We start from the raw sequence: 27,424 nt of genomic DNA on the forward strand, positions 1-27,424 counted from the left end.
ATAGTGGTTCTATGTTGTATGGACTGTGATGAGTCATTATCATTGTATTGTATTGGATTAGTAGGATTGTCAGCTCATGTGTGAGTCTATGCATGCCTAATGGTCTAGGTACATTTGTTAGTATTTTAGGCATTTTAATGGCTTGGCATTTTATGCCAGTTGTCCAGCATTTAATGCTAACTGACCAAATGTTGGTTATGGCCTACTTTGTGCTTGTTTATTGGGCTCCTCCTTCTCCTCAATTAAATAGTCATCATCATTCTTTAGTGTGCAGCCAATGACTCACTGTTGTACACGACTGTCTCGTGTTTAATATATGGATCCCATTTCTTGAGCACATCTTTGAGTTCTCTTCTTTTGCAGTGTTCTTCTGTTTTCTTTCTCTTCTATCTTGTGTTCAGCAGTTTATTTTTGCACTTGTCTATGCTTTCATTGTTGCACCACTTCTGACAGGCATGGCCTTCCCTAACTTCCCTTGGGGGAGGATCCGTGTCATTGGCCTCCAAGGAAAGTTATGGCAGCTGGATCTATACATACACTAGTCTAACACCAAGGAGTGAGACCTATGGATATGGGAGAGTTTGCCCCTAGAAGAGTTGTAGTGGGATTCATGAGAGTGGCTTTGGCTGGCCATAGTAGTCGCCAAGAAGCCCCAATGCTTCTTGGCTTATAGAGCCGAGATTGGTAGACATGTTTTGATGCAGGCTGATATGGACTAAGCACCCTCAAGTAGCAAACACTAGGCAAAGTAGAGCATCACAGGTGCTTTTTGCCAGATGTTCTGGTAACATGGTGGTTGAGGAGAGTGTCCTACTTGATTTGGCTTGTAGCACATGAGGGCCTGGCAGTTGAGATATGATTGTTTGCTGATTTTCAGATAGCTGCAGCTAGACTGTTGAGCTATGTGCTTCTTTCTCAGATTCTTTTGAGAAATATAATTAGCCACATCTTTTCTTTTTGCCAAGGAAAAAAAAAAACACTACTCCCAAGTCTCCTCTCCTAGAAAATTTTTGACAATAAGCTTAACAAAAGAAAAACTTCACTTTGGCAATCTGGATCAATGATCCCAAGCCCATGTCAAAACCTCAGTTGAAAGAACTACCTTCACTCTAGCTAGGCTCATGCCAGAAAGTTCAGAAAACACAAATATTCTCCAGCCACAAACAGCAGCATGGAAATACCTCTCAGATCTACCAGGCAGAGTTGTAAAGTGTATCGTAAGATGTATCTGCATAATGTTGGAGTGTCAGCTCAATCTGGGTATATGGATAACTGCCAGAGTAAACTGTTAGCTCAATCCAGAAAAAATATTTTTAGAGATGAGCTTTTTTCATGGTTGGAATCGTAGAAGTCATTGTAAAGTCAATATAAGGCAGTGCAAGTTGCATGGCAGGTAGTGGTGGAGCCAGCAAACTCATTTGTAACACCTGATCTTTTTGTTTCTGCAAAGTCTTTCAATTCTTTTATATCTTTATTTATAACAAGTCTCGGAAAGTAGTATGCAAAGTGTGCCAGAAGGAGACGACACCCAAAAATTCCTAGATTTGTGCTTCAGGCTGGAGTGACGATCTTCTTCATCCATTCCCCTTAAGAAGTTCCATTGTGGTGTAGGACTCTTAAGGAGAAACAATTTTTTCTCTGTCAGTCCATTTGTGAGGGCATCCAAGAGAGAATCCTGATATATGTGGTGTTATTAACAACAATTATTTTCATCCACTGAAAGTTTGCATTTGCTACAAGTTTGTGGGTTATATTCAAATGTTGTTTTGCAGCTATATGCAATTGGAAAGCTATCCAAGTCAGATAAGTCTCGTTGATCAGCACTCAGGAGTAACACCCAGCAGTGACTATACAAGCCACTCGTCACTGCTAATGTAAGTCAAGCCACTCATCACTGCTAATATAAGTCAAGAGATTGCAGTAGTCATGTGGCTGAACACACCACATAAGTTTCAAGAATCACATAGTTGAAACTCCCAATGGTTTGGCTACATAACTGACTACCAAAGCACATTTCTTTAAACCCATCCCTCATTGCCTCAAATCTAGCATGCTGCTCTTGTTACAGTTTCAATGGCTTGTGGCTCAAGAAGGGCAACGAAAATGTGATCTATTACAAACTGACTACTAAAGATGACCCAAACATCACAAACGTGAGTGCCATCATTGAGCTGGAGTGTGTCACGTGGACTTGGTCTAATGCATGGTTTTTTTGGAAAGCTTATGATGGAACTTAGGGAGACTGGCTGCATTAAATCGAATAGAAACTATTGTACTGTAATGATGCATGGCAATACAATGTCTATAAACCTGTCAAAGGGGAAACCAAGCTAATGCATATAGAAAGTAGTGTGGCCAGAGAAGGGTAAGCATCATTGCATATGTGAGGAGGTGGGCGAAAATCCCATCTGGTGTAAAACCTCCTGCACAGAAAGACTCCAGGACCAGTCATATGACTGGTTGTCGATTCATTGATTCTCCAGGGGTAGGGGAAAGAGGAAAACTATACCAAATCTTTAGCAAACCTTATTATCATAGCACCAGGAAGAGCCTTGCTCTGTGGAAGATGAGAAAGACTACAGTGTGACTCTAAGCATCTGAGGAGAGGATATACTTTTATTAGAACTTGGGACTCTAGCACCTTCTTCCACTTTGAGTCATGTATGCTCTGGCATTACAGCCCACTGGACTGGCTGTCTACTCAGCACCTGTATCGGACTTCATTTTTGGTGTAGCTCATAGTCCTAAACAGGCCTTATTTTGTACTTCGTATTTTGACCACAAGAAAGGAATCTCCTGAAGTGTTTGTAGTAGAAATTTGTTTTCTCAAGAAAGAAAACAAAGACCAGTGCTTGAGAAGAAGGACATTCATTACCTGATCTTCATGCTTAATAGTCTAAGGAAGTGAAAAGGGTCAGTTGTACTTCCCACCTGGAGGTAACAGAGTTAGTACCTGATGTGTGCTTGCCATTGAAAGTGTTTACCTTGAAAAACTAGAGAAGGCAAAGTATCACATGGATATTTCAGTTTAGAATCAAATAACCCAATCGTTCACTAAATAAAAACCCTCAATGAGCGCCAAAAACAATAATGATAGGGCAAGAATTCGAAGAGCAAAATGCATGAGCTCCCATATATACAGTAGACACATCATGGAACTCTTTTTTTTTTTGAAAGGATACATAAGTTTCAAAATTAAGATGAGACAGCATTCAGAAAGTGACCTAGTGATTGAAATCACACTTTTGTTTTAGAAGTGCTGAACTAATGAAGACTGTGAAGACATTTACAAAACTTCAGCACTGAAGTAGGAACCTGGATCCCATAGTCCTCACAAAAGCCCACAAGCCGTACAAGGTTTCGATGATGGAGCCTGCTTAAAAGCAAGACTTCATTGCGGAATCCTGAGCTGCTTTGAATAGATGAAGAATGTGCACGCTTGATGGCTATTTTCTTGCCATCCACCACTCCATAATATACTTTACCAAAGCCGCCATGCCCAATCTCATGGGTGCTACTAAAATTACCTGTGGCTTTTGAAAGATCATGCATGCTAAACCGTTGCACTCCATCTGGCCCTTCCCAAAGGTCTGTGTCAGAAATATGAAACGACTTAACAAAAAGTTCCAATACATTAAAATCAAAGCAGACTCTGATTTTTTTCTTGAGTAAAACAAACCTAGAGGCTCAAAAAAGTGTGATGATGAAAACTTTCTTTTGGAACTTCTGATCCACAAGAACCATAACCCAGACATAAATATGAGAAGGAACCCTGTTACTCCAACAAGGGACCCAACAAGTTTTTCATTTGTGCTTGATGATGAGGAGCCACCTTTAACACCATCCAGATTTAAGAAAGCTTTAGATGAATACGTTTCATGTCAATTATGCACACTTTTTCACACGATAATCATGATTTCTCCACATGAGAGCTTATGTGCTTAAAATAAGTCAGAAGAAGGCAGACACCTGTTTCTGCAAGTGTGCAAACACATGTTGTAGGATCCTCCAGTACTTGCACCTGGGACTCTTGGGGACAAGAAGGGCAGCCTCCTTTCAAATCCAAGGGGATCATTATCAGAGATGCTTCAATGTGAATAATAGCTGTGTTAAGTTTGTAGGAACCACTATTTTCTAAACCATGATCACTGCAAACTGCTCCACTAGAAGGAGTCAAGTTTCAACCTTACCATTCAGTACATGCTGAGTAAAGTCTTGGCAGTCGTAATATGTTTGGGTGCACTTTATCTTGTCATTTGAATCAGAGCCTTCAAAGCAATTTCCTGATTGATTGAAGCTGAAACGAAAATAGAATCCATATAACAACCACAGTTCTATTTCAGCAACATGGAATCAAATACGGTCTTCAAAAGGTGAATCCATCACTCGACTTCCAAAGAGGAAAGATGTTCTTAAGAAACCAAAAATGCAGAAACATAGTTTGAGAAACCCTTATTTCAAGTTACTTGAAAGGAAGCAATTCTTCTGCTTTCTAATCCCTATCTAGCTGGCCACACCACGTGTGAAAAAGCATGACAATTAAGCCCAAAGCCAAATACAAGACTACCAAAGCTTCTTAAGCATTTTCTTAAAATACATCCATGTAAAGTAAGATACAATACATTGAACAAAAAACATTCTCACTCTGAGCACTTCTTGGCCTCAGAATCACCTCATGAGCAAGCCAAACAACTCCTTTATAGTATTGTAATAGTCCTCATTGCAGGTTCTGCAGAGAAATATGCTCTACCGCTCTACCTTTGCTGGGGTAAGACTGGGATGCAGTCAAGGCTAGGCTACAACTAGAGCTATTTTAGGGTGGAGTTGAGACCTAATTGATTGGGTGTGAGTGCTGGTGAGTGGAGGAGATTCTTATTGTAGAAAGAGAGAGAATGTGCGAGGAGTGCCATGAGATAGTGCCAAGAATGCTGAGAGATGTGACAATGAGGGCCCAATGCAAAGGTGTGAAAACAGCCATGGACTATGACAATTGCTAGATAAAGAACAAGAACAAGAAAAAGAATACATAGAACATGAAAACACACCGCATGCATTGGTATCTATTATGCTTTATGCTGATGATATCATCTTGGTCTGAGAGTCACAGAGGTCTACAACATATCCATGCTCTACATGACTTCTGCACACAAAGGGATTGACCGTTGATCTTGGGAAAACCAATATCCTGATTTCACACATCAGCCCCTTGATGGTTTGGACATGGGATTACAATGACCACTTTTTGAGGACCACAGTTCATTGAGAGACCTGGATACCTAGACATATACATGCCACATGAGCTGCAAGTAGCCATCAGCCAGCTTAGGGTCTCTTCTCACCAGCTAGAGATCAGCTTGCGGCTATGAGGACACTCAGGGGAGCTTTTCTTTTCTCATCATTGGACAGCATCTGAGCAGGATCCCCACCCTAGACTACTCACAGACAGAGTGGACTCAGGGACATTGTCATAGATGGGAGCTGATTTCCAGCATTATAGCTTGGTACATATGGACTGCGAGATGTAGCCAGGTCATTGATCTTCAGGATATACCTACTGGGGAGTCTTTATCGAGGATTTGGACAGAGATAGTCCATACTCTCTGTGGGAGATGGGAGAGGTTGCAGGGCAGCTCTGAGAGGATAACGAAGAAAAGAGAGCCTTTCCCGAGGATTTGGGATTCAGACACCTTCTTTCACACTATCCCTCAGATGGTTTGGCACTTTAGCCCACCAGATTGGTTGTTTACACAACCATTGTATCTTTGATGTACTTAGTTACACTTCACAGAGTTTCTTGTACTTTGTATTTACCTTAGAGGCACTTTCTCCGAGGTGTTATTAATATTCTCTTTTCTTGGAAAACAAAAAAAGTCAGGGAGAGCAGGTCTGATCCCTTGAGCTGAGAGAATTCACGGACTCTACTCAGAGGGAAGGGGGCAGGGCACTGAGCAGCAAATGTAGACACAGTCTGGTGGAGATACCTTATACTCTTCAGAGGGGACACTGCTCTTAGAATAGTCATGGAAACCCCAAATTAGTGACACTTTGGCCTGTTCCTCGTTGAGACTTAGAGACTCCGCACATCATTACTCAAGTCAGGCACTGGAGGGGAGACAGTCACAACTCATTGACATACTGTCAGAGAGCATGCATTTGCCAAACAAAAAAATCAACGGCAGCATATACTTTGAAAGTTGATAATGCAACAAAAGAACTGATCGAATCACAAATGCAAATGGCCCAACAGGTTCTTGAAAGCATCCATCGGCTGATGGATCATTCCTAATATCAAAGGCTAGTGATTTGAAAGAACATGTCATGACTCCACCCACATATTGAGCACTACGAAAAGGAAAGAGTCACTTTGGAAAACATACATCCTATCCAAATATATCCCAAGTATTAGCATGCTGAAGTAAATCTAACCTTGGAAGGTTGGAACCAAGACCACATATCCGGTTTTAGTGAGGAAGCTGCCAAAGCATCTCAAGCTTGGTGCTTGAGACCATCCATCTTAAATGAGACAAAGTCGCCCACATTGAATGCTGGAAGTATTGAACAAGCCCATCACAAACCCTGGATAGGTCATTGGGAGACACAGTAGGCCTCCCAAAGTTGACGATCCCGAGCTGCATTGGGTGCATACACTCATAACCATAGGACCTCATTCTGAATCTCCATTATTGTACACCGCATGGGAACACCACACTTGAGCTTGTTTGTAAAAATCTTTGAGTGTATTTCACACTTGTATAGAGCAGCAAGTGTTCAAGTTGTACTCACTTTATTGCATAAGAACTCCTCTGTCTCTGTCTCCAGACTTTGCAGAGTTCTCCTCTTCCCCAAACTTCTTTGTCTCTGTCTCCAAACTTCTTTATCTCTGTCTCCAGACTCCTTTGTCTCCAAACTTCTCCTCTGCCTTCAGACTTCTCTTCCCCATTCATCTTGGACTTTGGATTTCTTGCCCTTGGACTTCTTTGTCTAGCTTCTTTGTAACATTGTCCTGTATCCTTCCAGACTCCCCTTTCCTCCTACACTACTATCCCCTCTTTGCTAGACCTTTCCTGGTCCTCTTGCATAAACAAGCAATGCCAAGGAGTTCGAAGGTGTATGCATTGATTGCAGAGCAAGCATATTGCTTTGAGAAACCCCCCCACACCTCATACGTGCACCGTCATGCGACAACTATCCCCTATAATTTGGTGACCACGGTGGGACATGGCTCTGCAATTTTCTAAGCATTGAAAGTCTAAAGTGTATGCCTACAACCCGCTTTGGCAAAATCTTCGAGGTAACTCCCATTTCCACTCCCGAAACTCCTCTTCAAGTTTTTAGCGGACGCCAAGCTCCGATAAGTTCTCCCATGTGCCAAAACATAAGTAAGTCCGAAATGACTAGCACGGGCATAGGAGCTGGCAGCAGCTCAGGGGCAGGGGCTGATGCCCTTGAGCCTCTCCACAAGGCACTAGGAAGAATAAATATAAAGATACCCACCTTTAAGGGGCTAGCCATTGAAGATCCTGAAGACCATGTCCATCAATTCTGTAGCTTATGTCAAAGTAGGGGGGTAGATAGGGAAGATGCATTTCTCATACTATTCCCCTCCACCCTAGAGGACACTGTGGACAAGTGGTATACCCAGTTTCTGGAAAACCACTGTGACTTAGGCATCCCTCAAGGATGAGTTCCTTAAGGCTTACCGTCTGGGAAATCGTGAGGATCGCATCATCCAAGAGCTCAACTCACTAAAGTACACTGATGAAGACATGGTTCCTGATCTCCTCACACAATCAAAAGTATTAGTAGCATGCCTTCTGACTTACCTGGAGACTTCATGGTACGGAAATGGGTTACAAGAGCATTTCTGCCAAGCACTCAATAAAAGATTCATGAAACTTTGGATGCAGCTGCCAACCTAGATGCGTTTCAACTGTTGGCAGTAAAGATCAAGAATGCATGGAAGCTCTCCTTACAATCAAGTACGTTTTTACCACCAGCATCGAATACTTCTAATAATGTTGTTGCACAATTAGCATGAGAGTTACAGGCCTTGAAAATTGAGAAAACACGAACAGAGAATCAACATGCGATGGAGCTCTTGAGGAAAGAGATCGAGGAACTCAAGAGAGCAGCTTCTTGCGTAATGGTTGCCGCTCCTTGGTGTACCCATTGTCAACAGCAAGGGCATGTGCCAAGTGAGTGCCCTCGGTGTAAATTCTGCAGCTTTTGTCACAAGATGGGCCATGAAGATCGTGAATGTTACTACCTGAAGGGACTCAAACCACTCCCTCAGGTAACTCTGCTAAGTCCACTTGCACTCCCTATCTTTCTCACCAAGTTACATCGCAAGTTTCTCATTTGTAGCAAGGCAATAGTTCTTATTACTTAGCATCTCACCCCACCTTTCCACCCTCAAATCCTCCTTTGTTGACCACTCCTCTTCCATCCACATATGTCCCCTCTTCCATACCACTCTCCACAAGACCTAGGGCCCTCTCAATCCCCTTGACCAATCCATATTGTGTTATAGGTGTAGAGAATACGGACATTATCAAAGTAGATGCACCCTCCCAGAAGGAACACCTCCATGCTGGTTTTGCCCAAGTTCTATTGATCTCTATACTCGAGACTATCCCAAAACCAAAATACACAAGCACCTCAAACCATGAACTTGATTGATATCACTCCCTCTACCAATTGTACACCTGCTCCCTTGGTGGTTGTTCTCACATGAGCACAAGCACAAGTAGAGGCCCTAAAAAATTCTTCCAATCTCGTAGAAATCTCCCCATATACTCCCTCCACTTCCTAAGAAAATCCACAAATTCCACCAAGAAATTTTGATAAGGTCCCCCCTAGGAAACTTTGAAGTACTAGCATCAGTAAATGAATTTGTAGCAAGAGAAAAATGCTTACTATCTTTCGTAGGGAAGGCTATTATCGAGGCACCAAGACAGCAAGAAGGCTACAATGTTATAGAAGAGGTTTTTTGGCAAACTCAAGAGCAGTTATGTCATCCATCTCCAATAATAAAGATGGCCAAGGCCCTTGATGATTAGCCATCAAGTGAAGCTTTGCTCCAGGAAATTTGCAATGGTAGGTGGCTTCATCTCTCTCTTCCCCAAGCTTGTGTTTTGAGTCCTCTAGTTCAGGAATACGTGCAGATTATTCTTGATCAAGAGTTTGGAATCTATCCCAAATTAGTACTCCAATAACTACTAGTATCAATTGTCACCTAGTGTTGGACATTCCTGACATGTTGACTCTCATAGCCCATGACTTTCGGTTGAAATTAAAGAGCATGCTATTAAAGGAGCAATAGTTTAGGGCTTACAATTACTCGACCCACCCCTTTTGGCATTCGCCTAGTAGATATTTGGGAAGTGCAAACCATGGGATTGGTTGAAGGGGTCCTAGTGCACATACAAGGTCTCCAATTTCGTTCCTTGTAGAGACATTCCAACCATGGAAGGATCGTATCCATTGCTAATTGGCTGCCCATGGTTACACATAGCTAGGCTGTGCAAAGATTGGGACACAGACGAGCTATGGATTAAGCATGCCAAGGGCTAACACCAACTGCAATTAGAGAAAGGGCCAGACTCTTCTTATATCATGGTACCCATTGTTGAAGCTGCCACACCCACTCGACCAATTAGCCTCCAATCCTTAGATGAGTCCACAATCTTACATTCGCTAGGGGCATTTTCATGCAATATGGCGCAAATAAGCGAGCTTCCCCTTGCCACTCCAAATGAAAAAAAGCAACCATTGCAAAACTTTGACAGAGGCTTAGCTATAACATCCCATCAAACTTCTAATGATTTTTCTAATACCAAATGTAATCATGGTAGAGACTCACAGCCCAACAGGGGCAAATCTAAGTCTCCTGGGCAATCACGTAGTAAGTCTTGTGGTCCTAAGTCCTCTCTTACTTATCATTATTGTGGACAGCAGGGTTACATAAGGTTGTAGTGCCATAAGATGTGCAATGATAGGTGCGAAAAAGGCAAAGGGAAGTACATGATAATGCCAAATCTTCTGATGATCGCAACTTTGTTTCCAAGTCCAATGTTAGGATAGAAGAGATAAATGCCTTGGGAGTACAACTCAAATGATAACATACTTTTTTCTTTATCACTTGATACTACTCAATTATTTGATGTTTAGTATGCTTATTCTCAATATTGGCTTCTTGATTCGGGGGCTTATTTCCATGTTACCCTACATCATGAATTTTATACCTATTGTACTATTATAGGTTTAGTCAAACTGGGTGATAATCATATGTGCGACATTGTTGGCATAGGTGATCTGAGATTGCACTTTGGTACTAGTGCCCTCCATTTGTGCTTCATGATGTATGTCATGCCTTGGCTTTGAGTAAAAGTCTTATTTCCACTAGGTAGTTGGATGATGACAGGTACCATGTCTCTTTTGGTGATTCTGCATGGAAAATTACACATGGCAACCTCATTTTTGCTAAAGAAACCAAGGTTGGCACCCTTTACTTATATCTAGCTATGTTGATCATGTTTTGGCATTGATTGATCTTCCACATGTATCTCTTTGGCATCATCGTCTTGGGCATATGCCACTTAAAGGAATGAAAATACTCACTTATTTGTAGTATCTCCCACCTCTTGACCACTCATGTTTGACTCTTATGAACATTGTTTATATGGCAGGTAGACTCATAACTTGCATAATAAGTCTGGTTCTATACGCGTAGGTGAGCCGTTAGCTCTTATACATTCAAATGTTTGTGGTTTCATACTCAAACACGCACACTAGGTGGTGCTAAGTTTTTTATCATGTTTATTGATGATTATTTGCATTAAGTTTGGGCCTATCCTATTAAGTAGAAGTTAGAGGTGTTAGCTAAATTTCAACGCTTTCTTACTATGCTTGAGAACTAGTTTGTGCATACACTGAAATGGGGGTGAATATGCTCTAAGGCAATTGAGTAGTTATGTGATGAGAGCGGTATTAAGCGTAGGCAATTGACCACCCTGTACATCCCATTCCAGAGTGGTGTTACAAAGCGCATGAATTGGACTATTCAGAAAAGAGTCCGTAGTATGCTTAGTTAGGCAAGCTTACCACAGTACTTTTGGACTGAGGAAGTTATTACTGCCATTCATTTGATTAATAGATCTCCACGTATTGCTCTTGGTGGTAGAGTTGCAGAGGAGGTATAGTCTGGTAAACCTCTCTTATATGCATATTTGCATATCTTTGGATGTGATGCTGTGTGCCATATTTCCAAAGACAAACACAATAAGCTGGATTAGAAGTCCGTTAAATGTATCTTTCTTGGATATGGTGATGCAAGTGATATGGGCTATCATGTTTGGGATCTACATGCTCGGAAGGTTATCCATAGCCATGATGTTGTGTTTCACGAGGATAAGATGTATAAGCAACCTAAGCAAGTGATTGAGATACGCAGGGTGATCTTTTAGGAGAATATAACCGAGCCAATCCCAATTAGATAGCCTGCAACAACTGCGGCTGATGATGTAGTGGCCCAAGATCCACGTGTTGTGCAAGATCATGATATTAGAGACAGAGAGGACAGGTAGTACAAGCCCCACAGCCAGTTTTAAGATGCTCAACTAGAGCCTCACATCCTCCTAATCGTTTTGAACCCTCTATGCATTATGTCATGGTGAGAAATGTTGGTGAGTCTCTCACTTATGAGAAGGCTAAACATAGAGGAGACAATCACTCTTGGGAAAGGGCTATACAGTTTGAGTATGACACACTACAAAAAAACCATACATGGGATTTGGTTTCTTTGTCCGATGCGAAACATTTATTGCCATGCAAGTGGATATATAAGTTGAGAAGTACCCTTGGTCACCCTAAGCTAGTATAGAAGGCCAAATTGATTACTAAGGGCTTTAGCAAAAAAAGGGAGTTGATTTTGATGAGATATTCTTTCATATGATCAAGATAACTACCGTATATATGGTATTATCCTTGGTTGCGCAGAAAGATCTGGACTTATACCAAATGGATGTGAAAACAACCTTCATGAAAACTTGCATGAGGACATTTATATGTAGTAGTCCAAGGGCTTTGAAAAAAGATAAGGAACACCTAGTGTGTAAATTGAGGAAGAGTCTTTATAGACCTAGGGAATAGTATCATAAGTTTGATGTCTTTATACATTCATAGGGTTATTCTCGTAGTGATATAGATCCATGTCTTCACACAAAGAAGACCCATGATGATAGTCTTATCATTTTGCTACTATATGTTGATGATATGCTGATTGTTGGAAGTGGTCATGATGAGCCAGATACTTTGAAGACTCAGCTCAAAAAGGGTATTGAGATGAAGAACATGGGGTATGTCTCTCACATACTTGATATGCGCATTACGCGTAATCGAAGGGACTTCTCTACTTATCATATAAGGAGTATATCCATAAAGTCCTTGAGCAGTTTCATATATAGAATAATAAGCCTATTACCTACTCATTACCTTCTCATGTAAAGGTAGGTCAGGCAAATTGTCCCTAGTCAGATGATGAGAGGATTTAGGTGGCCAAGATCATGTATGCATTCGCCATGGATAGCTTGATGTATGTCATGATAGCCACTAGACCTGACATAGCATTTATAGTGAAAGTTGTAGCTTATTATACGGCGACACTTGGCAGGCGACATTGGGATACCGTGAAGGGTATTATGAGAAACCTTAAGGACACTATAGATATGTGCATTTGTTATGCTAACTAAGATATTGCTATTATAGGCTACACAGACTTTGATTATGCACGACATATAGATAGTAAAAAGTCCATATCTAACTTTGTCTAAAGAACTCCTCTATTTATAATACGAGTATATTTATAAAGTCCTTGAGCAGTTTTATATGCAAGGTGGTAAGCCTATTAGCTGCTCATTGCCTTTTCATGTGAAGGTTAGTCAAGAAGATTATCCCCAGTCAAATAATGATAGGATCTAGGTAACCAAGTTCCCATATGTATCCACTGCGGATAGCTTGATGCATGCCATGATAGCCACTAGACCTAGCATAGAATTTGCAGTAGGAGTCGTAGTTTGTTATACAACGATACTTGGCACGTGACATTGAGATGCTATGAAGGGCATCATGAGATACCGTAAGACACTATAAATATGTGCATTTGTTATACTGGCCAAGATACTAGAGTTGTAAGCTACACAAACTCTGATTATGCAGGACACGTCGATAGAAGGAAGTCCATATCTAGCTTCATTTTTACTTTTGCTATATATGCTATTTCTTGGATATTCGAGGTGTAAAAATGCATAGCCTTGTAAGGCCGAGTACATTGCAACTATTGAAGCTATTGTGCTTATATGTACACATTATACTTTCTCACATTTTTCTAGTTTTCTCCATAGTCAAGTGCATTCGTTTTTAAGCGTGAGATTGTTGAGGATTAAAGACCGTTGCCTTGCCTAGCCACCTATTGTACTTATATATACACATTATACTTTGTCACATTTTTCTTGTTTTCTCCATACTCAAGTATATTCGTCTTTAAGTGTGAGATTGTTAGGGGTTAAAGACTGTTGCCTTGCCTAACCACCTATATTTTATTGTACTTACTATCCATACACTTATACACTACAAGTGACGTCTACCAATCACTGTCACTTTATTTTTTATTCTTTACATGACAATGGAATAAGGGAAGGCAAAACACACATTGTGATTGTTCAAGTTTTCATATGTTGTCTTGCTCTCTCTCTTGCTTGAATCTCCATAGCTTTTACTTCCACTCGTGCTTTTACTCCACCTTTTACTAGGCATCCCGAACTCATACTGTAAGGATGAAGGCTTCTCAAGCCTTCTCCTTCTCAACTACCATGCCTTAGAAATCCATGTATTGACTCTACTAGTCGTCTACTATCTAGAAGTTATTAAAGGCTCCTTCAACAATCTAGGAATCCATCTCATGCAAACCTACCACAATCTCCATCGAGAAGCCCGTGTGTGCACAGACCTCTATGGGTGCAGAGACATTGAGGATCCCAAGGCACGAGTCCCCAATGACTACTCTGACCCATAGGAATCACGCAGCCACAATCCTCCCATGGTCTTGCACACAAGCTAGAAAGCTTGGGCCAATCCAAGTACACACTCCACTCCTGTTGTAGAAGTAAGATGTCGATCTAACCTGCAAGACTTGGCTACTATGGCTATTCTCGTTGTTTCCAGGATTTTCTGGTTCCCCACAAATGAAATAACTGGCACATGCCGGATGTATGAACCTCTTGTCAGACAATCGGCTTCCTAGGACCTCTTGCCCCATCGCAGTATCCACAATCCCAAGATACGGAGAAGGATACTGAGGTGCAGGACATTTGCCCCATGCTGCCTGTTAAAATCTATCAATAGCATCCACTGTGGCAGACCCATGCTGCCTGTTATCAATGTCCATCCTGCACCTCGGCTACTGCTCCAGCAATAACTCAAGAGCGAACTCGCCAAGACCAAACTCTCCAAGCCACTAAGAGACATGCTCAGACACCTGGTCCCTCAAGACCTCCTCCACATGTGCCTTCATGGCCTAAGGGAGCTAGCAAATGTGCCCTGCCACTCTGCAACTTGTGGATGGCGAAGATTCCCACCTCCAAAGGAAGCAGGAACTCCCCCTGACCTGCAACTATCATGTAGGTCCACGGGCCACTGCAAACAAGGTCTTCTGGGAGAAGTTGGGTATGTCAGGGGAAGGCACAGCATGCTGAGGTTGAGGAGCTGGAGGCAGTGTGGGAGATGATGATGCTTGACTACTAATAGGTGGAAGATACTGGTGTGTGCGGCTCATTACTCCTTGTGGGTGGAGGCTGACGGTGGAGAGGGGGAGCAGGCGGGGGGCAGGTGTGGCAGCCAAGGAGGGTGGATATGTGGGAGTTGAGGGATACGTGGAGTGCTAAGAAGAAGCCTGAAGTGGAGGGGGCGAGTGGTGGGCAAAGAGGGTGATCTATTGAGTCGAGAGGTGGAGGTGGGAGTGGAGAAGGGATGGGCGGTCGGGGGAGTAGGCTATGCCGGGTGTGGGGGGGGTACCTACGCTCCCATGGTGGGGGGGGTTGCTGCTGCTACAGGGCGGCACTCGCTTTGCTACCTACCCTCAGTTGAGGGTGGCGTGTCTAAGTAGCCTGCTGAGGCTCTCCCTGCCTCCTTCCCTTGTGTCATTGTGTCATTGGACCATCGTAAAACCATCATCATCTGCATGCGTGGTTGCTCACTGTGTGGGTTTGGTCCCAAAGCTTATGCACTCGGAGGCCCGATGCCCAAAGCCATGGCAGTGAAGGCACTGACCGGGCTGTCCAGTCACAATGATTTACTATCTAAATGTGCACCTTCGTACCTCAATCTCTAAAACTTTGAGATTTTCTTGGTGCCTTTCGTTGCCACTCGTACTTTCTAGAACCCTGCATACATCACTACATCAGCAAAAGAGGGAGGGAGAACACACCCAAAGAGGCACCCATAATCCTTCACCAACAACTGGCGATACTCGATTGCTAGTCCCGGGAAGACAAGGTGACTGGGTATTGAGGGAATCTATAGTGAAGTGTGAAGCCCTCAACTCTGACGTTGGCCCTTTGGGGAGACGATCAGACAGTTGTCAACCAGCACCTGTGCCGCATTTGCGAGGTAAGTTGTCCCATGAAGATGCCTTGCTCCATCAGCACTGCCTCTGCTATCCGCGAGGTGGCAATGTGCAAGGTGGAATGAAGCCAATCGCAAAGCTATGTCCCGCATAGAAAATGTCCTACGACTTGTCCAAAGATCACAGTCTCCTCCAGTTCCATCTCTGTAGTGCGAACTGATTGGACCTATGCCTGAGTGAGGGTGACGTGCAATGTGTTTGCCTAGTGGGCATCTGTAGAGTGATCCGGCAGCACCGGCCCAGAGATTTTCATTGCAAGTTATCGTTTAAGCACTTTCAAGCTTGCTATTGATCGTCCAGGGTGAAAGCCCCTATACAGAGGAAGGGTGCGACTAGTAATAATCCTTGGATAGCTGAAGGCAAGGGGGAGAGGTGGCATAGAATTGTGGGAGGGACAGGCTAGGAGGGAGCAAGACAAGCTAGGGGGATGTGTTTGGGAGCAGCGCCTGTGAACAGGTAGGGGGGCATTGACCAAAAGGGGAAAGGGTGTGTGCTTGATACAGGCAAGGGCGGGGACAGCACAGAGGAGTGGCGGCTGGTGGGCATAGTCCCACGTGCAGCCTATGGGCAGGCAGGGGTAGGCATGAGGCAAGGCAGCGGGCATGGAGCAAGGTATGAGGTAGAGTTGACAGGCGATAGGCGTGGTGCATGCAGAACCAGCGTGAGCAGTGAGCGAAGGCAGGGATGGCGCCACAGACCAGGGGGAGGGAAGAAGGCGACGGCAGAAGAGGTGGCATGTGAGGGTGACTCCCTGGGTGAGGGGTGGCACTTGCAGCAAGTCGACAGGAGTTAGCTTGTCAGTCACACTCTGTACTTCTGGTAATAAGCCCGTGAGATCGTCATCAAGGAATATTTTTCGGCCTGTAAGTGTCTCCTTCTTGGAAAGAAATAATATATTCTTATCCATGTTAGCAAGTTTTAGGATTAATGCTTTTGTTTGGGTCATGCCTTTTCCTACTCTCTAAGTACTTCGTACAAGAATCTCAGATGCACCTAGCTTCTTAGACTATGAGAACAATGAAATGAATCCATATAGATGCTTCTTGTGACCCTAGGATTCTGGCACCTTTTTTCATACTGCCCCTCAGATGCTTTAGTATTATCTATACTATTAGTTAAGGGGAGGTTGGGGGCGGGTGCCACGTGGCAGCCCCCAACCTCCCCACAAAGAAACGCAGGGGCGGGTGCCACGCGTCCAGCACCCGCCCTCGCCACGAAAATCGCGCCCGCCCCAGCGCGAAGCGCCCGAGCGAGTCTAGGCGCCGAGCGCCTAGTAGCCCATTAGATTGATTTCTAACACACCATTGTATTTGTGATGTACTTAGCACTCTTTATAGGGTTTCTTGTACTTTGTATTTTAAATTGGAGGGATTTTCTTCAAGGTGTTATTCATAGAGTTTTCTTTATTTTGAAAGGAAAAAACAAACCAGCCATACAAAGGGCAATTGGCTCATATTTGAGTAGGCAAAGTTGACTCTTCCTTTGTATGAAGAGTAAGTAAAGGCTAAAGGTAATAGTTTGATTGCTTACGTTAGTGATGAGTGTGAGGGCACCATCGGGGCAGCACCAGAGAAATAATTGCATGTTATGGAGCTGCATAAACCGCCATAAACCCCTTCAAATTTTTAGGCTAAAAAACTATGCAAGTCAATATACAAAAACTAGTGATAAATATTAGGTAGGTAGCTTTTTCTTTTTTGCAATTCTATTTGACATCGCACAGACAAAGACAACGAAGTCAAATACATTCCCGTAAATTTTTTTTTCCTGAAACCACTGCTTATTAACTCATAAAGTCAAAAGTGTACAAGGTGAATAGAATTCATTATAAAGTCTACTAAATTTTTTTAGAAACTGTGGCAAAACACATCCATGACTGAAGCACGCATAACACAGCGTGGCAACAATCATACAATGATTGCTGTAGTGAAGTCTAAAGTACGTGTGAGGCTGAAATGACCAACCACCCATTAAAGCATGGTTTCTATGAGTCCAAATAGTCCATGGAGACCAATATCTAACCCAACGAAAGCAGAGGGAATAAGGAGAGATTCCTCTAGAAAATCTTCCAAACAGTTAGAAGAATTTCCCAAATCTTTGAGCTAGAATTTGAGCATATGATTGTCGGAAAAGACCAACCAAAATGCTCTAGTTTCTGGGAAAAATCAAAGTAGACGCTTAACAGTCTCATTCGCACATAACCATTGATGGCAGCAAGAGAAAGCAACATTATGCTTCACCAATTTTTGTTCTACAATGAACACTCCCAGAATGCATCTCCAAAAGAAAATTCATTGCTTCAAAGGCAAATTTTTTTTTTTCCAAATTTTACTGAGATAGGATTTCCACCAGCCCAATAATTTATCCAAGTGCCCACAAATCATTCCCATGCTTATCAGTCCAAGGTGAAATAAGGCTACAGCATAAGGCTGATTTTTCTCCAAATGGGTCTATGATACATACCAAGTGCATAAGCTTGACATGCAACCAAGAAAGATAATACCTGCCCCTCCTCATCAACCACATCATAAATGTTTCTAATTCCCAATTTTGGAAGATTGTTTTCTTTGACTAGCTCTTGAATTGCCAATGATTCTTTGAACAGACCACTCCAATGTATGATTTCTTTTTGCAAATAATTTCTGAGCAACCAAAGTCCTTAAGAGCATTAACTATTATTTGTACTGCATTAAATCTCAGTTTTGGTTTCCAATTACAACCCCAAAAAGTTTTATTGTATCATTTGGCATTTGTGATGTATGGTAGGACAAATCCCAAATTTTCCCTATAAATAGGGTTGGTCATTGTCACCACACAACTGTCACTCATTCACTCTTCATCAGCTCATTCACTTCTCAGCACTCTTCTTTGGTGTCCTCCACACCCTGAGATGGAGGACATCTCAGCTTGTGGAGGACTTTCATGTGATGTCTGCTGTTGGTACCCTACTTCTCCATCATTCAAGCTGTGTTTCCAGGGCATATCTGGCCGTCCAGCTGTCTTGACATCTGCTGCAAGCTGGCAACCTGTTTCACAGTGCTGGTGACCTGTTTTCGTGCAGTTCAGACCTGTGTTTTCAGCTTCAGGCTGCTGCTCAACAGTCATTCTCTCTCCTCCAGTGGTAACCACACTCACCAAAACCTGCATTTGCTGTGTGCAGGATGGATTTATCAAATATACTTGCATTTTGACTGCTGATCATTCCAGCCACACACCATCTTCTGGCAGCTGCCTACCGTCAGTTGACATGTGCGTTTGCATGGTAGACACTCCTAGTCAGCAGGCAACATGAACTTCAGAGGGTATGACCAGCTCATTGTCCTCCTACTGCTACGTTTGGTGGAGACTTGTTCTTGGCACCAGACGCTTTTGTGTTTTCTCTTCTCCAAATGGCTGGCCAACAGTCAACTTGAGAGCACCCATCATCTTGGAGAGATTTAAGTATGTACTTCATCACTGACAGCTCCCGAGGATTGCATTTTGCTCTCTTTGCTACTTCACTTCTGGTGTCTTCTTCGACTACCCTGGAGGACTGCATTCTGCTTCCTCCACAAAGCATTCATTCACAAGTGTTGCCACCTGACCAAACAAGGTAGTGCCGTCATAATTGAGCTTTGCTCACGTCAGTACCGGTCCTGGAGACACACCGAGCCTGAGGATCTCTGTCACTCCATTGTAGCAACATGATTCGATGTTCATGATTCATTACTTTATTCTTCTGTGTTTTAGAGTTTTGTGTCATAATGTTTTCCATACACACTTTGTGTTCACCCCACAAACACTAAAGTTTGTTTACAAGAATTACATGTAGAGGAGCCCTACTCGACCATTGGACATGAGACAGTACTTGCTTTCAATATTGTATTAAACTAGTTGAGTAACAATAGCCTAGAGTTTTCCCCTTGAAATGACTCAATATCACTTCCCAATGGCCCATAATCCAATGTCCATATGCCTGAATTTTCATATTGACACATAATCCAATGTCCATAATCCAATGTCCATATGCCTGAATTTTCATATTGACACATGGTTGCCAACATAATAGTCCAAGGCTATTTTGTTAAATGCCTCAAACAATGTAGTATACTTGCATTATAATATTTGCTTATTTCCGAGACTTAACCGTTTAAGAAAACATAAAGAACGCAAATATTATAGTTGTGAGCATACTAGATATCAAAACCCTTGCATTGAGTCCTTGATCTTATTTTTCTTAAGAGTTTCAATGGAAGAGTTGAGTGCTATCCTTCGAGCCATTCAAAGTCTTACAGAGGAGAATCAACATATTCATGAGCAACTTCTCACACTAAAAAGAGTTGGGAAGCCTAAAGAAATCAAGGAAACAAGCCCATCTACTTGAGGAAGACAAAGCCATAGCAATGAAAGGAGCCAATAAAGAAGCCCGGCTACTTTCAAGAGGCGTAGTGGAACAAGTGAAAGGTCCGATTCTACTTCAAGACAACGAAAGAGATTATGTCTCGGCGTTAGATACCATTAAACGCCACATCTCTAGTATCACCAACTACACTTGTGGCCAAATGAACGACCTAGGCCAACAATTGATACCAGATACCACCAAGTACCTGTGCAACATAGATATCACCAACTTCCACAAGCGGAGGGAGTCCACGGTTGATCAAGTGCAAACACTTCAATCTGAAGGCCAAGTGATCATAGTGAGGGCCAATTTGTGAGAGCCAATACTAGAGAACAAGTTGTTGATATCCTATCGAGTCCAGTTGTCTATACCTATGATCTCAGATTGGCCGCCACCCCCCCCCCCCCCTTTCAGTTGCTCCCTCCCTTTGCAACAACTTTCCTCCCCTTCGGTAGCACAACAGTGTGATTGGTAGGTTCTCAACAGGGACGCACAATGGAAACCTCTGGTTAGATGCCGGTGTATTCTGTAGGTTATTGTGATTGGGTATCCAGGGCAGTGCATGCATTGCCATGACTTTGGGCATCAACCAGCAGATTGCACATGCTTTGGAGTCAAGGCGGCTCCGCCGACAGGTCCGCAGGTAGTCACTGATGGTTTTACATAGGTCCAGAGACGACAGAGAGGGAGAGAGAAGGGGGGGGGGGGGGGCGCAATCAGCCCCTTAGACACAGTCACGGCAGCAGGGAGTAGGAGGGCGAGCGTCCGGCCCCCTAGCAGAGCACCCCGTAGCCCCCCTTGCTCGTTCCACCCGGTAGGACCACACGCCTCCACATACACTACCCATGGAGGCGTCATAGGCCACCCCACCTGAGATCTCACAGTCCCCACACCCATCCCTCCCCCCTCCCCATGGTTCACCCCCCCTCCCCCCCCCGCCCCCCAACCCCCCCAATACCCGCCTCGTACCTCCGACCACCCCACCGTCCCTCGATCTTCCTCCTCCCCACCATCTCCCACGTTGATCAGTCCCCCTAATCCTCACCCAGTACAAGTGACCCCCCGCCCATCCCCCCCCTTTCCACAGAAGGTGATGAGCCCCATATGCCTACATCCTCCACTCACCAGCAGTCTAGCCCCCCCTCCCCACACAGCCACCAGCTCATCTATCCCTGCTGCCCATCACACTTTCTTGAGACAGGCGCAACTGCTATCGTAGGAGTTCTTTCGCAATGGTCCGTGGTCCTACCTGAGAGTTACGGAGCGTGGAGAGTTTTCAATACCTTTGGAGGTGGGGATCTTTGTGGTATGCAAGTCAAGGAGCAGCAAGGTCCATTTACTAGCACCACATCGGATGGACCAAACTATGCTTTCATCCTTCAAACCTCTCACTCAGGAGACTAGATGATGACACAGATAGAGGAGGAGGTGAAGAGTCAGGTGGCATACCACATCTCCCAGTGGATGGGAGAAAGAGGACTAGTACTATTTTCCTAGCAGTGGCCAAGTTGCATGATGGACATTAACTGGTGGGCTGGTGCTGAGGTCCCACATCTGTGCATTATCTTTCGAGCCCCTCCACAGTGGAGAGCACCAATCGATGTGATCAAGTGGCCCCTGGCACAGGCGGCCCGTTTCTACCAGTGTACAAAATCACATCTCTCAGCCTGGCTAATAGATGCCCTAGTGGTACCACTTGGAGCATCTATCACCCCAATGGTCCGAGCCACCTAAGGACCACCATGGGGCAATGGAGTTCACTGTCCAGGCCTGTAGCAAAGCGTATCCGCATGCCCCATAGCTCTTCTTCATCAACAACTTCCACACCGAACAGATGCTTGTTCGGTTAGTCATAGGTTTTTCTATGAGTTTACATCTTGCATCCTGGAATGTGAATAGCCTCCACTACAGTGGGGCACGTGGTTCCAGGAAGTTGATCGTTCGGCAGGAGTTGCAGCCTCCCTTGCCAGACGGATCAACATCTTACTTCTCTAGGAGCACAAGCTCAACCTCACCCAGGCCCATTGGGTAGGGAAGGTACTCCCAGGCAGTTTACACACTTATTGGGAGTACGCCATAGGTGCCCACGGCAGGAGTGGAGGCGTATGCACCTCTATTGGCCCGAGCCTCACCACCTGTGCACATGATCACGGGACAATTGTGGCCAGGAGGGTTCTATGGATCAGATTGGATATTAGGGACTTGTGCCTTGGAGTCCTCAATGTCTATGCCCTTAAGTAGATCATCCGATACCTAGGGTTCCAGGTGGGACTCGATATCACTCCTACTCAGCAGTTTCTTCCAGTTCTTGACTCTATCAGGTGGAAGCTGACCTATTGGAGTACAGCTAGCCTTTCCTTAGTGGACTGAGCCCTGGTGGTCAACCAGGTCCTCCTACGGCTTGGTACATCGCCTTGTGTTGGTGCTTTTCCTCGTCTTGTGTAGCTCAACTTCTCTGTCTAGTGCAAAATTTTCTCTGGGCTAGGTCAAACGGTTCTAGGGATTCTCGGGCCAAGGTGGCATGGGCGATCATCATCTGGTATCGGTCTATGGGAGGGCTTGGGATCATAGATCCAGAGTTCTAGAGCTTGGCCCTTTTGGGCAAGCTAGTAATCGGCAGGCTCACACCACGAGGGCAAATCTAGAAGGTCCTACTTCAAGAGGGTCAGTGCAGACCGAGGCTTGGTGGTAATTGGAGACCATCCTTGAGATGGATCTTTACGATGGCCTAGATCATGCCCCCCAGATCCTCCTTCCTCCGTAGCCTACTTCATGTGTGGGAGGGCCTTCATAAGGCCCTAATTTTGAGCCCCTTGGGATGCCGGGAGGAGATAGACTGCCAGTCGGGAGTCTGGAACCCCAAGGTCAGAGATTGGGACGGGTTACAGATTGGTGAGTGCCCCCACATCCAGTGGGCTGGTTGGGAGGCCGGCCCTGCTCGTACCATCAGGACATAGCAGAAGGTGTATAGGATGGTGGACCAGGAGGTGTTGCAGCAGGCCTCAGGTTGTCAGAGAGGAGCTAAGCTGAGGAGAAGGGAGATTGACCCAACGATACCTCAAGAGTGGCTTGATCCCCCGATACGAGAGCTGGTAGAGCTTGGAGAGGTATGGGCCGCTAGATTTTTACTGGCAGGTATCCCCCTACAGGTGATAGGTAGAGTGGGCAGCGCCCCCTATGGGACTTTCTTCACCGTGCACAAGGGGGGGCGTTTGGTCCTTGACAGAGGGCAGCAGGATGAGGAGATCATTGTCCTTCCTTGGAGGAGGATTTGTGTGCTTGGTCTTCAGGGGAAGACCTAGTGTTTGGACCCTTATGTATTCTGGGAGGAGTTCTGGGAGTGGCACCTCTGGATATGGGAGAGCATGCCACTTGATGAGCTGGAGTGGGACCCTGGAGAGTGGCTATGTGTGACCACTGTGGTTGCCAAGAAGCCACCAAGGTTCTTGGAGTACACAACCAAGATTGGTAGACATGTACTGATGCAGGAGGATATGGACTGTGTGCCTTTGCATAGCAGATACTGGGCGGAGCACAGCATCACGAATGCCTTCCGTTGGACTTTTTGGGGCCGCCTATGGGACAGCTGGAGGTCGAGGAGGGTATGGTATTTCCTATGGCTTTTGGCACATGGAGGTCTAACGGTGGGGAGTTGGCTAGCACAGATGTAGTAGGATGGAGGGTGTAAATGCTGCCCACAACAGCTTTTGGAAACTCCAAAGCACTGCCTTTGGTCGTGTGAGGTGGCACAACTCGTGTGGAGAGGAGCATGTTGCATTCTCCGCCGTCTGGCACCCAGCCTTGGATGTAACTCGTGGGGAGCTTTCTGCTAGTAGGCAATTAGTGAGGGGCCATCACCTTTTGTATGAGACCGGGATGCAGGACACGGTTTTCATCATTGAGGCTGGGTCTTGTGCAGTTGTTGGATTGGAGGCTTTACCCAACTGCTAGGTACTGGAGTCCATAACAGATCGCTCAGAGGTATGGGAGATCGTAGGGAGTCTTACTAGATGGCACATTTGGAAGGTAGGCGGGGAGAGCCTTTCAGTATAGGCGACTTTAGCAAAGCTCTAGACTTCCATCATCCACTCCCTCTGCAGTCGGTGAGACTAGGTGCAAGGGGAGTTTTAGCAAGATGACATGGGCATATTTCTTGGCCTTAAAGTCTCAACAAGCATTCTCACATTTTGAGGATTGCATGATCTTTGAAGAGAACAGGTTTGTCTCCTAAGAGCTAACCCATTTTTGTGCAGATCATGGCATTCATAAAGAGTTTGCCAACACGAATGCCCCTCTAGAGAATGGCATATTGGAGTGGAAGAATCATTGTGTCGAGATGGTGCTGACTATGATGGAGCATTGGCAAACACCTCACTGTTTATGGGTTGAAGCAGAAGCCACTGCTTTCCACATCCTTAATTGATCCCCTACCTCAGGCATGGTTGGTATGACCCCTTTTGAGGCTTACTTTGGAAAAAATCCAAATGTCTCTTATTTCGGGTGTTCAGGTGTGATGCCTATGTTCACATCAAAGAAGAAGTGAGACAAGTTTGGGCCAGCTTCCAAGAAATAGGTGTTTGTTGGATATAGCTCGCAATCCCAAGGATACAGGCTTTATGATCCACTTCCCGAGAGGTGAACACGAGCTATGTTAAGTTTGTGGAGTTTCTAGTTGCAAAGAGGGGTATTGAGCATCCTGTTCTTGGAGATCCAGGTGATAGTTGGGCACCTCCTCTAGTGCCTTCAGAGCCTTTGCTTGTTGAGGCTCCACCCTTAGTGGAGGAGGAGATTGCTTCATCACCGGCTTCACCCATTGAGTTACCCCTGCTGGATATGCCAGAGACTTCGATAAAAGGAGAGCAGTGAGGGGAGTATCGGCCTCCTCCTCATTGGGCTTGAGACACACTCCGTGATTTAGGGATTGAGGGACTCCTTGAGGAGTGGCAGCCACAGGATGGTCCACGGCATTCTCAGAGGAACCATGCATATACCACTGAGCTTGTTTGTACTAACTATTGCCTAATGACTTGTGCCATGCAGGATAGAAAGCCCATCTTCGTGAAGGAGGCTTTGCAATCCTAGCATTGGAAGAAGGCTATGGAGTAGGAGTTGGATTTTATCGAGTGGAATGGTACTTGGGAGCTTGTGCCTAGGCCCGTTCATAAGAAGGTGATTGGTGTAAAATGGGTCTTCTAAACCAAATACCACACTGATGACACTTTGGATAAGCACAAGGCATGGCTCATTGCAAAGGGCTGCACACAATGGCCAAGGGCGGATTTCCATGATATCTTTGCACCTATAGTTTGGATGGCTACCGTTAGGGCCGAGCCAACCATAGGAGATGACCAATTTATCACCTTGATGTGAAGTTTGCCTTCCTAAATGACGATTTGAAGGAGGAGATCTATGTTGAGCAGGCTCCTGAATTTTCCTCATCAGATGGACAGGTGTACAAGTTCAAGAAGGCCCTTTATGGCCTTAAATCGGCTCCACGTGCTTAGAATGAAAAGATAGACTCGTTTCTCCGAGGGAACTTGGGGTATTAGCGTTTCTCTTCCAATCTCCAATTGTATCTACACCTCATTTAGAAGGCACGCCCTTGTTCGTGCCTTATGTGGATGATCTTATTTTGACAAGTGACCATGCCCAAAAGTTTAAGGAGACGAAGGATGCACTACACGAGGTGTTCGAGATGATGGATATGGGCCTTCTCCATTTCTTTTTAGGCCATGAGATTTATCAGACTTTGAGGGGATTTTTATCTCCTAGCAGTGGTATGTACATGAGATTTTGGCCAAACTTTGTGGTTGTAGGTGGGCCCCTCAAATGTGGTGCAAGTTGTTACTAACAATGTATCGAATTGTCGGCGCATGGGCCGTTTGCTTGAGACCGAGTTCCCTACAATTGTGTGGACTCCATGTGCAAGTTATTGTTTGGACTTGCTCATGGAGGACATTGGGAAGCTCAAGTGGGTGGTTTGGAAAGCTACATCCATTGTCACATTCTTCACGGTAAAGGTAAAGGTGCTTGCAATGTATTGTGAGCATAGCACACTAGAGTTAAAGAAGCCTTCTCCAACTCGCTTTGCTTACATGTGGTTATTGCTGGAGCGCCTTTATGAGGTGCAGTCTGCCTTGCGCCAGCAGATAGTGGTGTCCACTCTATGGAATGAGTGGGATGAGCATGAGACAGAGGAGGCCAAAGCCATGCAACGCTTGTGCCTTAATGAGAAATTTTGGCAAAAAGTCTGTGCCGTTGTCATTGTCGTGACTCCCTTTTATAGGGTGTTACGTATGAGTGATTGCGAGAGATCCACCATAGGCCTTCTCGTTTACTTCTTTAGAGCGGCATTGGTGGAGGCATGCGCTTGTACAGTGATCACAGAGATATAGCATGCACATGTTTTAGAGATAGCAAAGATGAGATGGGCATGGATGCATAAGCCCATCCATGGTTTTGCCACATTGGTACATCCGGCCTACAAGTTACCGGCGGTCATGGATGATAGAGAGTTCCATTCGGACCAGCTTGCTTATTTGACTCGTGTGGTCCCTGTGGATGACCACGATGCACTGCTGAAGGAGCTAGGATGCTATGCAGATTAGAGAGGGCATGTGGCTTTTTCTTCTCCCACTTGTTGGAGGAGAGAGTCACTTGTGAAGCCTTTATTTTGGTAGCAAAACTTTGGATACGCACTGGAGACCCTTTAGCCCTTAGCCATGAGGGTCCTTGCCCAGGATTGCTCTTCGGGTGCATGTGATAGAAACTGGAGTGCCTATTTTCTCATTCACACAAAGATTCGCAATCGGCTTAGCACACGATAGTTAGAGTAGCTAGTCTATTGCCGCACTAACTTACACATGATGAGGGCTATGATGAGCATGGATAATCCAAAGCAAGTAAAGTTTAAAGACTTAACCACCATAACATTTTAAATTTGTTGTTTTAACTTTTAAACTTTGAACTTTGAAGTTTATACTTTACAATTTAGACTTTAGCATTTACAATGATCAATCTTATGTGCATCACTGCATTGTGTACGTGAATGTTGATACATTCAAGTTGACGGGCGACACTCTTCCGAGTATACATAAGGAGGTGGAGGAGGAGGAGAAGATGATTTTTGCAGAGCTCTATAGAGAGCTTATAGGAGCAGATACTTATGACACTCGTAGTCAGCGTGCTCGTGGGCGAGGGGTTCGAGTAGGTGGTAGCGGGGGCATGGTCATTCGATGCCCTCCATCATCGAAGAGGGGTGCTTTGAGTGGCTTGCAGACATATGTAAGGTGAGGCTCTAGTAGCTCACATCTTGTGCCTCATGATGACATCCCCCCCTTGTCTACGCAGCCGCCACCTAGGGA

At 44.6% G+C, this 27,424-nt stretch overlaps 1 protein-coding gene across 9 annotated transcripts in view; it reads right to left on the minus strand.

Annotated features, from left to right (window-relative positions):
• The window catches only part of LOC148034744 (leucine-rich repeat receptor protein kinase HPCA1-like), a 241,015-nt gene that overhangs the window by 112,597 nt on the left and 100,994 nt on the right, over positions 1-27,424 (minus strand). For 5 of the 9 annotated variants that reach the window (XM_087679707.1, XM_087679702.1, XM_087679708.1 and 2 more), the window contains 5 exons: positions 17,210-17,272; positions 4,191-4,297; positions 3,970-4,086; positions 3,680-3,832; positions 3,316-3,590 (listed from right to left, as the gene is read on the minus strand). In XM_087679707.1, coding sequence (XP_087535833.1) covers positions 3,316-3,590; positions 3,680-3,832; positions 3,970-4,086; positions 4,191-4,297; positions 17,210-17,272 — 715 coding nt within the window. The remainder of the gene's footprint in view (positions 1-3,315; positions 3,591-3,679; positions 3,833-3,969; positions 4,087-4,190; positions 4,298-17,209; positions 17,273-27,424) is intronic. The other 4 variants (XM_087679703.1, XM_087679704.1, XM_087679706.1 and 1 more) reach the window with 4 other exon arrangements.

This window comes from Lygodium microphyllum, chromosome 6 (assembly GCF_053477565.2).
Source record: "Lygodium microphyllum isolate KBCC chromosome 6, Lygodium_microphyllum_v1.1.10, whole genome shotgun sequence".
NCBI lineage: Eukaryota > Viridiplantae > Streptophyta > Polypodiopsida > Schizaeales > Lygodiaceae > Lygodium > Lygodium microphyllum.